This window comes from Narcine bancroftii, chromosome 4 (genome assembly GCF_036971445.1).
Source record: "Narcine bancroftii isolate sNarBan1 chromosome 4, sNarBan1.hap1, whole genome shotgun sequence".
NCBI lineage: Eukaryota > Metazoa > Chordata > Chondrichthyes > Torpediniformes > Narcinidae > Narcine > Narcine bancroftii.
In genome coordinates, this window is record NC_091472.1 from 225,110,865 (window position 1) to 225,123,870 (window position 13,006).

The window sequence follows — 13,006 nt, forward strand, 5'->3', positions numbered from 1 at the left end:
CTGCTGCATCTGCGATTCTGATAAAAGGTCTTAGGCCATTGTTTCTTTTGACCTGCTGAGAGAATATAATATCCATTCCCATTTGCCCTCATCTAACTGCTGGACTTAAGAAATTTACCTTGGAGCCTGAAATAGCCATGTCTAGCTCCGTACTGATGGCAACACTGGCTATTTCTTCCGTATGTCCGTACAGGATCTGCATGGGTTTCAATGCCAGACCGACAGGCATTCCTCCCTGAAAGAGATGAAGAAACGTAACCTTGGCAGTGTTCCTCGACAAAATGTGGTGCCATCATGAAAGGATGACCTCTGCTTACATGGCCTATTTCCAAGCAAGGGTGATGTGCCACCTCGTGGGGAAACTGCAGGTGCTGGTGACCCAAAAGCCCCTGAAACCTTTGCTCTTCTTGGTAGGGAAGGTTGGCTCTCTGCAAGTGCTGTTGGAGCTGTCCCATCAATAATGCACCCCACATTACAGCAGTTCATTTCTCCCACTGAAGCTGCTCAACCTGCTGAGTTCCTCAAGCAGGTTTTTTTTGCTTTCACTGTCCTGGCTGGCTTAATGAATGTCCTGCATAACCAGATTCAGGTTAGTTAGCCTCCTTGTGGTGACTACATGAACACGTTACCAATTAATTTAAGTAAGATATACACACCTGCTGCAGAATTTGCCAGATCATGCAAGTTGTGTCACGAGACCCTGATATCAAATGGATCCCACAATAATCGGTTGCTAGACAGGTCACAATGTCTGAAAGGGAAGCAGAAAACAGGTCACCAGTGACTTGATATGAAACAGTGAATGATACTCTCATCAAGTTCAACATACCCCAGATTATATCGAAACTGTGGAAATATAATGGTGTAGAATGAGCTGATTCATCAGAACGTTCTTTCAATAACTCAATCCACTTTTAATTAAATTTTACTTCCATTACACAGTTTTACAGTAACTTTCCAATGAAGCAGTCAAGTTGAAATGGAATGTGGGATATAGAGCCCTAATGAGTAGATCACAGCCAGTGAGATGGAATAGGGTTTGATTACTGGGGGCCCTGGTGAGTTGGGATAAGGGTGTTGGATGGGGAGCCCAGTGAATGGGACATGGACATGAGAGTCCCAGTAAATGGAAAAGGGGCATGGGAACCCCGGTGAATGGGGCAGAGAAATTGGAACTGGGGGGGGGGGGGGTCCCCAGTGAGTGTGACAGGAGTGGGGGATCGAGTGGGGGGGGGGATCCTGGTGAGTGTGACGGGAGCAGGGGAACTAGGGTGAGCGTAACGGGAGTGGGGGAACTAAGGTGAGTGCGATGGGGGCGGGGGAACTGCGGTGAGTGTGATGGGAGTGGAGTAACTGAGGACTCTGGTGAATGGGATGAGAACAGGTGAACTGCGGATCCCAGTGACTGTGACAGGAGTGGTGTTGACTGTGACCCTGGTGAATGGGATAGGAGTGGGTAAACGGAAGCAGGGGAACTGGGGGAGTTCTGGTGAGTGTGATGGGAGCAGGGGATCCCTGGTGAGTGTGATGGGAGCGGGGGAAACTAGGGGGTCCCAGTGAGTTTGATGGGAGAACAGGAAATGGGGGTCCCACTGAGTGTGATGGGAGCAGGGAAACTGGAAAGATGATATTGGGAAGATGGTGAGTTGGGGGAGAGGGCGCTGCAAAGATGATCTGATGAGTCAAAAGCCAAAACATTGGGCGTTTCCATTTGCTGCCTTCTGCGCTGGACGTCCTTTCTGTCTGGCTCTGTCACGTATATAATAATCATTGGAACTTCATCTTTGGCTTCATTCATATAGAGTAGAACAACTTTCTGGTCAAATGACAGAAATTGGCCCAGAGGGTGTATTACTGAGACATGGATTTTATTCAAATAATTTGGACCCCTGAGGTGTCGAGAGGAAGCATTTTGCCTTATTAAAAATCAGTCAGTAATATGTATTTTACTGAGAAATATAATTCTATTTTCAGCAGGGAGAGGTTGCAACTGTTTCGCTCATTGGTTCCATTTTCTGCAGTTTGTGGATTGCCACAAATCCTGAGGCAAATCCTGTTTCGCTCTAACTCACTGGCTGATCCAGACGCGTCCTTTATCACTGTGATTGGAGGAAGAAGCTGAGTATCACTATAAAAATGAGCATCCGTGTTGCGAGTGGTCAGAGAGAGAGTGGTCATCGTCGGAGTTGTCTGAGTCAGAGTGGCATGGCTTTGACTCACAGGCTTCAGCGAGAACAGGCAAGAGGCAAGGGTTATAGTGTGGTAGGTGAATTGTGTACAACTTATTAAACTGTTAATGACTAGGCTGAATGTCTGTAGGACTAGTGCTTTCTGGTTAGTGTCAGATGTGGGAAATTCCAAGCCTTCCCAGTGCCTACATCTGTGCCAGGTGCACCAAGATGCAGTAGAGACTGTGTGAAGGATCTGAGGATGCAACTTGATAACCTACTGCTCATTAGGGAGAGTGAAGAGATAACAGTCAGGGGAGATACCAGCAGTTAGTAGAGAGCACCTCTGTGGCCGACTCCCTCAGCCATCATCTTGCTGAGAATGACCTGACATAGGACAACCATGGGGACTAGGTCTCCAGCAATGAGTTTGGCACTGTGAAGCAGAAGGTGAAGAAGCATGTCGCTGTGATCGGCCATTCTATAGTGAGGAGGATGGAAAAGAGGTTCTGCAGGCTTGATAAAGGCACCCTGACAGTGTGTTGTCTCTCAAGGTGCCAGGTTACGGGATGTCTTCAATTGGTCCAAATCATTCTAAAGAGAGAGGGTGAACAGCCAGAAGTTTGGTACATGTTGGTGCCGATGAAAGATGTGTGAATGTCCTGTTGGGAGAATATAAGAAATTAGGAAGGAAGCTGAGGAGCAGAACCTCCAGTGAGTTTATCTCAGGATTACTGCCTGTGCCTCATGTGAGTGAGCGCAAAAATAGTGAGATCAGGCAGATAAATGCGTGGCTGAGAAACTGGTACAGAGGTCAGGGCTTGGATCACTAGGATCTCTTTTGGGGAAGGTACAAACTATCTAAAAAGGTTGGAAAAAACCTGAAACCAAAGGGGTTCAATGTCCTGGCAGGCAGTTAAATATGACTGCTGAGGAAAATTTAAACTAATTTTGCAGGGGGGTGGACCAGAGTGTCAGAGCTGATGAAGGGTGAAACAGAAATAAACCAAGGAAAGTGTGCAGCAAGGATGTCAAGCAGGTGTTGGTACAAAATTGCACCTGAAGGGATGACAGAGACACAATGCATACAAACACTGGTCTAAAGGTATTATACTTAAATGCACGCAGTATTAGAAACAAGGTGGATGATTTTGCTGTACAGTTCGGAGAGAATGATGTTGTAGTTGTGGCTAAAAGATGGGTGTCACTGGGAGCTTAACACCTAAGGATATGCGAGTTTTTGGAATGATAGGCAGGTAGATAGAGGGATGGCGTGACTCTGCTGGTAAACAACAATATCAAATCATTGGAAAGAAGTGAAATAGATCAGAAGGGGTAGAATCCTTACGGAGTGAGTTAAGGAATGGTAAAGGACCTTAATGGCAGTTATATACAGGCCTCCAAACTTCAGCTGGAGGGTGAACTACAAAATAAAACAGGAAATAAAAGGCATGTCAGAGGGTTAACGTTACAATAATCATGGGGAATTTTAACGTGAATGTAGATTGGGGAATTCATGTCGACATGGGATCACAGGAGGGAGTGTTTTGTAGAATGCTTACGGGATGAGTTCTTGGAGCAGCTTGTTGAAGAGCCCACCAGGGGATCAAATGTTTTGGATTTGGTGCTATGTAATGAACCAGAGGTGATTAGAGAGCTTAAGGTCAAGGGACCCTTAGGAGGCAGTGATCACACGTGATTGAGTTCATTGTGAAATCTGAAAAGGAAAGGATGTGTTGGTATTTCAATGGAGAAAAAGAAATTACAGTCACATGAGAGAGGATCTTGCCAAAGTTGATTGGAAAAAGCACACTAATGGAGAAGACAGCAGATCAGCAAATGAATGGAGTTTCTGCAACAAAAAAAATGAGGAAAGTACAGGACAGACACATTCCAAAATGAAAGAAAGTTGTGAATGGAAAAATTAGGCAATTGTGGCTGATGAGGGAAGTTGAAACCAAAGTAAAAGCAAAAGAGAGGGCAGACAAGGAAGCAAAGATGAGTGGGAAGATTGAGGACTGGGAAACGTAAAAACTTAGAGAAGGCAATGAAGGAGGTGATTAGGAAGGAAAAGATTAATTATGTAAGGAGATCAACAAATAATATCAAAGAGGATTCTAAAAGTTTTTTTTAAGAATATAAAGAGCAAGAGAGAGACAAAAGACATAGGACCATTAGAAAATGACACTGGAGAGACTGTATTGGGAGACAAGGAGATGGCAGAGGAACTGAATGAATATTTTGAATCAATCTTCACGGTATAAGTCATTAGTAGCTTAGCAGACTCTCAAGGGTCCCTGTGAAGTGCTGTCAAGATCATGAGAGAGAAGGTACTTGGGAAGCTAAATGGTCTAAGGATAGACCAGAGTGGATAGAATGTACTCTTGAGTTCTGCAGGAGGTTGCTGCAGAGATTGTGGAAACATTGGTCATGATCTTCCAAGAATCAATGGATTCTGGCATAGTTCCAGAGGACTGGAGAATCGTGAATGTCATTCTGCTGTTTAAGAAGGGAGTGAGGCTGCAGAAAGGAAACTATAGACCTATTAGTCTGATGTTGGTGGTTGGGAAGATGTTAGAATCAATTATCAAAGATGAGGTAACGGAGTATCTGGAGGAGCATCACAAGATAAGACCAAGTCAGCATGGCTACCTTAAAGGAAAATTTACTATAATTTTTTAAGGAAATAGCAAACAGGAGAGTCACGGGAGAAGCAGTGGATGTTGTGTACTTGAACCTTCGAAAAGGTGCCACATACAAGGCTGTTTATCAAGATGAGAGCTCAAGGAATTACAGGAAGGATACTAGCATGGTTAGAGGGTTGAGTAATAGACAGGAAACAGAGTGGGAATAAGGGGATCCCATTCGTGTTGGTTGCCTGTTACTAGTGGTGTTCGGCAGGGGTCAGTGTTGGGACCACTTCTTTTTACGTTGTGTATAAATTATTTGGAAAATGGAATAGAGAACTTTGTGGCTAAATTTGCAGATGACATCAAAATAGATGGTAAAGCTGGTGGTGCTGAGGACACGGAAAGGCTGCAGAGAAACGGATAGATTAGGAGAATGGGCAAAGAGATGGCAGATGAAATACAATGTTGCGAAGTGTACAGTCATACACTTCGGTACAAGAAATAGACGGGCAGACTATTATTTAGATGGGGAAAAAAATTAAAATTCCGAGGTGCAAAAGGGCTTGGGAGTTCTCGTGCAGGATACCGTAAAGGTTAATCTCCAGGTTGAGTTAGCAATGAAGAAAGTGGATGCAATGTTGGCATTCATTTCTAGAGGAATAGCATGCAAGAGCAAGGATGTAATGTTGAGACTCTGTAGGGTGCTGGTGAGACCTCACTTGGAGTCCTGTGCACAGTTTTGGGCACCTTATTTGAGAAAGGATGTGCTGCCATTGGAGAGGGTTCAGAGAAGATTTACTAGAATAATACCCAGGAATGAAAGGGTTAGCATATGAGGAACATTTGTCAGCTCTTGGACTGTACTCGTAGAGACATTTTGAATACTGAAAGGCCTGGACCAAGTAGATGTGACAAAGGCGTTTCCCATGGTAGGGGAGTCTAAGGCAAGAGCCCACAATTTCAGGATAAAAGGGTGTCAATTTAGAACAGAAATGCGTAGAAGTTTCTTTAGCCAGAGGGTTGTGAGTCTGTGGAACTTGTTGCAACAGTAGAAACGAGGTCGCTGGGTGTATTTAAGGCAGAAATTGAGAGATATTCAGGGCATCAAAGGTGATAGGGAGAAGGTTAGGGAGTGGGGCTGAGTGAATAGCAGAGCACATGCGACGGGCCAATTAGCCAACTTCTGCTCTTATATCTTGTGATAAAATAGAGTTGTTTTGGGAAATGATTGACATCGGAAGGGCAGAGCCACCAACATGGAATTAATCAGTGATCTGGAACACTGAAATACTGTAGCAGAATGTGGTTTGCTGTTTTAAAATTTCATCACCTTTGAGAGAGCCGTTAATCACCACAAAATAAACAAATGCATAAGTAGACAGCATGGTTGGCGTAGCAGTTGGTGCAACGTCTTTACTGCGCCAGCGATTGGGACCGGGGTTCGAATTCCATGCTCTCTGTAAGGAGTTTGTATGCTCTCCCCATGTCTCTGTGGGTTTTTCCCCAGGGCTCTGGTTTCCACCCACTGTTTGAAATGTACCAGGGTTATAGGTTAATTAGCTGGCATGGACTTGAGGGCCAAAATGGCCTGTTACCGTGGTGAACGTCTACATTTTACAGTCCAGAAGACAAATTGAAGCATTTAAATGGACAGTCCTATCACTAGCATGCTGTATTTATGTATCCTTTGTAAATAGCATGCTTTGTTTCAAGCGTGCTGTGGTCGAGCCCCTCCTGAAAAAAAACACCCAAAAATTACAGACCTATTTCTAAACTTCCATTCCTGTCAAAGGTCCTCAAAAAAGTTGTTCTAAACCAACTGTTGTCCTACCTACATCAAAACAACATATCTGAAAGATTCCAGTCAGGTTATAAGGCCCACCATAGCACAGAGTCAGCCTTACTAAGAGTATAAAATGACCTACTCCTCGCCACTGACTTGGGAGCTCTGCCATTCTAATTCTCCTGGACCTCAGGGCAGCGTTCAATACTGTGCATAATGTTATTTTAATAGATCGCCTCCGGCAGAGGGCAGGGGTAAATGGCATGGTCCTGAACTGGTTTAAATCTTATCTTAGTGATAGGACTTTCTTAGTCAACGTGGGCAAATTTTCATCCTCTTCTGCTTTCCTTTCCTGCGGGATCCCACAAGGGTCTATTCTGGGCCCCATTCCCCCCTTATACATGCTTCATCAACTATCTGGAGGACATAAAGTGCTGGTTGGCTCAAAACCTCCTGCAGCTAAATGAAGGCAAATCTGAGATCAACCTATTTGGACCCCACCAACTCCACCCTCATTCAACTACATGTCAAATCCCTTGGTGTGATATTTGATTTGACCTTCAAGTTTGACAAATGAGTCAATGCAATAATAAAAGCTACTTTTTCCAGTTCCGCACTATTTCAAATTATTCCTGTCACTGAAAGACCTCGAGAAAGTTATTCTGTATATAGAGAGTTAGACTACTCTAACTCAGTCGTCATTGTCCCGCCTGCAACTTGTGCAGAATGTTGCAGCAAGGCTCCTAACAGGAGCCAAGAAGAGGGACCATATCACCCCTATTCTGGCCTCCCTTCACTAGCTGTCAGTTTGGCTCAGAACAGATGTTAAAGTTCTCCAGCTTGTTTACAAAGCCATTAATGGACTAGCCCCCTCCTACATCACCAATCTCCTAACACCCTACTCCATTTCAAGATCCCTCAGATAGGCCAATTTTGGGCACTTGGTTGTTAGTGCTCAAGTCGAAAACTCAGGAGAGATCGCGCCTTTGCTATCGCAGCCCCCAAACTGTGGAGTAACTTTCCTCCCTCCATCAAATCAGCCCCTTCCTTTAACTCTTAAATCCAGGTTGAAGTTGTATTTTTACTCACAAGCATTTTGAGGTGATTGTTGATTGTTACCATGTTGTCTGTACAATTCTGAACCTCGAGAACCCGTTTTATACTGCACTTTAAATAGCTGCTTAATTTATGATCTGTACAGCACCTTGGTCAACAAACTGCTCTCCTTTTGGGCTTTGGAATATTCATCCTGACGCCCAAGTCCATTCAGGGAGCAAGTGGAAGCTCTGTCCATTTAACATTGCTACCACGAAGGGAGCCGAGACTACTCACCCATGTGCCTGATGTGTTGTCCAATCAGCTTGCCCTTTGCAATGGAGGTGACACGAATGCTGTTATCCCAGTGCCCCACACTGAAAATCAGTTTCCCGTCGTGCGACACAACAAACAGTTTGGAGGTCACTTCCAGCCCTGGAGTAAAGGGGCCATTGACATAACGCTGGGCTCTAAGTACACACAAAGTGATAAACTGCTCAACCAACAAGTTTCAGAAAAATAAGACTGTTTCTCATTAATAAACCTTCCCGGCTGAAATCAATACTATTAGGTAAATCAATCAGATTTTTTCATGCAATATCAGCAGAAAAATGCCATTCAATTTATGTAGTGAAACATGAGAGTCTGCAAATGCTGTGAATGTAGTAAAAAGACAAATGCTGAAGGAAAACAGGAGGTCTTAAAACATCCAGAGGAGGTAAAGATATATAACTGATGTTTCAGGTCTGAGTAAAAAGCAGAGAGGCAGCTGAATTAAAAGGCTAGGGAGAAGGGTAGAATGGGCAGGGGAGGAGCACAGACCAACAGACAAAAGATGTTAAAAGTTAAGTCTGCAGACACTGTGGTTGAAGTAAGAACAGAATGCTGGTGAAACTCAGCAGGTCAAACAGTGACCTTAATGTAGCAAAGATAAAGGTACATATTTAGTTTTGCTACATAAAGGACACTGTTTGACCTGCTAGTTTCTCTACCATTGTGTTCTTACTACAGACAAAAGATATTAACTGGATATGGAAAGAAAGACAGAAGAGAGGAAAGGTGAGAATAAGAGAGAGAGAGAGATGGGGTGGGTGCTAACAGAAATTGGCAGTTAATATTAATGCTACCCCGTTGGAGGGTCCCAGACGGAACATGATCTACTCCAGGGTCTTTAGCCTCTTTGAGCAGCAGACATGCCATTTACCATTGTTCTATCTTTTAATGTCAATTTTTAAATATTAAAATCACTGAAACAAATTGGACATTCCCTTGCATGTAAACTCTTAAAAGTAAAAAAAGTTTTTTTTTCTTTTGTCCCAACGTTTTTAGAATTATTCTTATTTTTGCCACCTCCTCAGTGGAAACAATCTGCTCCTTTGCCCCAGGTTCTATATCCCTTTTCATTTTGTTTCCCAAAACTAGGTTGTGCACTGGTGAGTTTACGCCGTGTACCCTCCACCCCCAGAGATTTCCCTCAAGGACAGAACACCAAAGGGCGATGTGAAGGTTGTATCTAGTGTACAGTCTTTAATTGATGAGGTCAGAGCAATGCTTGTTGTTGGACTTTCTCCAAGGTCTTTGAGAAATTCTGCATGGTAGGAGAGATAGGAAGGTGAGATCAAACAAGATTCAAAGTGAGCTGGCTAAGCGGATTCAAAGTGAAACAAGAAAGTGTTCAGACACTGCATTTGTAGTAAATATACAAAGATGTTGGAGAAACTCAGGTCCTGCAACGTCCATAGAAAGCTAAGATATATAACCAATGTTTTGGGCCTGAGCCCATCAAGGTAAAAACATTGGTTATACATCTTGGCCTCCTTTGGAGGCTGCAGGACCTGCTGAGTTTCTCCAGCACTTTTGTGCATTTACAAGTGGATTCAAATCTGGCTTGGAGGAAGGAATCGGAGGGTGGTCATAGAGTGCTGGTTTTCTGATTGGCACCCTGTGACCAGTTATGTATCACAGGGATGGGTATTATTTGCTATCTAAATTAATGATTTAGATGACAATGTATTTAACATCAGTAGTAAATTTACAGATGATACCAAAATTGGTAATATACTTGACAGTAAGGAAGGATATCTAAGCTTACAAAAGGATCTATGAAGGTACTGTGAAGGTGAGGCTAAGGAGTGACAAATGGAATTTAACTCTGACAAGTGTAAGGTGTTGCACTTTGGTTAGGTACTCAGGGTAGAATGTGTACAGTAAAAGGCAGAACTCTGAAGTGTTGCAGAACAAAAAGGCCAAGGGATACAGATACATAGTTCCCTGAAATTGGCAACTCAGATGGATGAGGTGGGTAAGACGGCGTTTGGAATGCTCGCCCTCATTAAGCGAGATAGTGTGATTCAGCTGTACAAGGCAATGGTGAGACCACATTGTTGAGTACTGTGTGCAGTTCTGGTCACTCAGATATAGGAAGGATATCAATGAATCAGATATGGTGCACTGGAGATTCACCAGGATGTTGCCGGGATTGGAGATTCCAAATTCCATTGCACAAAATTCACAAAAATCATAATTTTCCTATGTTTTCCCTGTAAAGGAGAAGCTTGAATTATGGTGGGAGGTTGGAAAGGCTGGGTCATTATACCCTGGAGAGTTGAATATTGAGGGTTGACCTTATGGAGAATTATAAAATCATGAGGGATAATGGATAGAGTGATGATCACAGCTGTTTTTTTTCCCCAGGATGGACAATTTTGGAACTAGAGGGCATCGGTTTAAGATGAGAGAGGAGAGATTTAAGAGGGACCCGAGAGACAGCTTTTTCCCCCTCAGGCAGTAGGTCCATATCTGGAATGAGCTGCCATAGGAAGTAGGCATAACTGTAACATTCGAAAGACATTTGGACAGATTTATAGATAAGAGAAGTTTAGAATGACACAGATCAAATGCAGGCAAATAGGACTGGCCCAGAATGCAAACTTAGTTGGCATGGATGAGTTGGGCCAGTGGGCCTGTTCCATAATGCATGACTTGATGGGGATACATGCCTTGGAGACAGTGCAGAGTTGGTTTATGGATGATCCTCTGATTGATGTTGTTGTCTTATGGCTAAAGATTGGATAAATACTCTCTAGTATTTAGAGGAATGATGAGGTCAGGCCTATCCATTATTCTATGTCTCCCATATCCAAGTTACTTCTTGGGATGAGAAGGATGTCCAATCACAAATGGCTGAAGATATTAGATCAAAATATATTTTGGAGTTCAGAAGAATGAGGGGTGACCTTATTGAGACACACAAGATCCTGAGGGAATACAGATGTCAAGATGTTCCACTAGTGGGAGATTAGGAAACAAGGGCATATGGTTTCAAGATTAAGGGAATGGTCATTTAAAATTGATATGAGAAGCAACTGGTCAGTGTGGGGAATCTCTAGAATTCCCTACACCAGAGGGATCGGAAGATGGATTTTTAAAACATTTTGTTTTTAAATTTTAGACATACAGCTCAAAAACAGGCCTTCCTGGGCCTCGGGCACGTGCCATCCAAATACACTAATTAACCAGCAAACTCTAATAGTTTTTTAGTATAGATAACACTTTCCTTATTCCAATATATCCTAATTTCAAAGTATAATCTTCCAAAGCATGAGCTACGATATTCCGAATTTCGATCACTTTAATCCAATAAATCAAACTCTGTGGCTCCTGCTTTATGTAGTTTTAATTCATTGATAAAACAAATAAACATTTTGCTTAGCCTCGTATTAAGACTTTCATAACAATGCATTTACTATAATAATGATACAAAACCTCAGAGATATTAGCTTAAAGAAATGCATAAGAAGCATTTAAAGAGACAAAAAATTCAAAGAAAAATTTCTCGTGTTCACGATGGTAGTAAATGTGGGCCAGGTTTAACAGGCTGAATGGCCTACTCCTTCTGACGCCCTTGAACTGAGTGCATTATGTGTGTGTGCACGCACATACTTCATTTTGATGGATGACATTCAGCCAGCATGACAGTGGGATTTAGTGGCAACTACTTACCTCAAATTGGGTAGTGTTGGGTCCCGGGAGAATGTGAAGTAGTTGGAAATAACTTTATCATAAGGCAGCCACCCATGCGTTCCTATCAGGCAATTCTGACTCACCGTCACCTGTTGATCCAAAACAGAGACCTTTAGATCTATCCTGGCATGATGTGCAACACACTGCAGCAGAACATAAACACACAATGAGAGCACGCTATGAGGAAGAATTGTCAAGTTTATTTATGTTACAGTCTAAATTGTTCTGTTTGTATCTAATACTCTCGGTATATTAGTCGGCTGGCTACACTACAATCAGTTGTGAGTGAAGATGTTAAAGAGGGCAACTTATTCCTGCAGATATAAAATTTGAACCTTTCATTGGTAGAAAACGTGTGTCATTGCAGTGATTTCACACAAACTAAAACCTTTTTTGTCGTAAATCAAGGCGAGTTTCAAACTTTTTATTTGTATTTGTAAATGATATTGAGATCCAGAGGTCTCATCAGAGAAACACCCTCATCATCCCTGCCACTCATAAATCCTTAGGAAGTTCAAGCTTATTGGGGTTAAAGGTTTATTGCTTGTGGGGATTGTTGGGGTATTTCATGTCTTAAGTGCATTGTCATATATTGAGATTAAAGAGAAAAACTTAAAAAACAGTAATGGAAAAAAAGGATGGAGGTGGTGAAGAGGCAGAAAAAAAGTGAAAATAAAGATATAAGATGGCCACGTTGGACTATATGACTATAAACATTAACAGAATATATAACCAAGTTTAAGTGGGAAAAAAAAAATCACATATAATTTAAAAGACAAAGTTACAATGTCTGAAAAAACCTGGGAACCATATATGGAACATAACAGAAAGAGCAGGCCTCGGACCACCACCACCTAAAATGATAGGGAGATAAACACGACCAGATTTAATGTGAATAAGTAAATGATACGTCTTTTTTGTTTGTATTCCTTTTGTATAAAGATATTGTTTTATTGTATTTTATATGTTCAATATTTACTGTTTTTGGGTTGGGAAGGGGGAAGGGAGGGATGGGGGAAAAAAGAGAAAATGTCACTGTGAATATTTAAAGAGATGCATCTGTAAATATATTGGTTGATATGGTTCATAGTGCGATAACTAAGGAATTACAAATAAAAGGAAGTTTAAGTTTATTATTATCTGATTATGACGAAACAGTCCCCGAGACAAAAACATGCAAACTTAATACATATATAGACAAATGATCCATATGCAGTATGTATATACGTATATAAAAATAAATAAATATTGTTTAATAAATAGTATTCTCAGAGGGTTAGTTTGAGTAGTTCCTTTGGTCTTTCTACCCACAGGAAGAAGCTGTTTCTCAGCCTGGTGGTGCAGGCTTTGATACTTCTGTATCTCTT

At 42.2% G+C, this 13,006-nt stretch overlaps 1 protein-coding gene across 6 annotated transcripts in view; it reads right to left on the reverse strand.

Annotated features, from left to right (window-relative positions):
* Window positions 1–13,006, reverse strand: part of nbeal1 (neurobeachin-like 1) — a 353,839-nt gene that overhangs the window by 23,137 nt on the left and 317,696 nt on the right. For all 6 annotated transcript variants that reach the window (XR_011356411.1, XR_011356412.1, XM_069934130.1 and 3 more), the window contains 4 exons: window positions 11,619–11,728; window positions 7,914–8,086; window positions 657–751; window positions 119–235 (listed from right to left, as the gene is read on the reverse strand). Coding sequence is in view for 4 of the 6 variants with exons in the window: in XM_069934130.1 (XP_069790231.1) it covers window positions 119–235; window positions 657–751; window positions 7,914–8,086; window positions 11,619–11,728 (495 nt within the window). In the remaining 2 variants the exon portion in view is untranslated. The remainder of the gene's footprint in view (window positions 1–118; window positions 236–656; window positions 752–7,913; window positions 8,087–11,618; window positions 11,729–13,006) is intronic.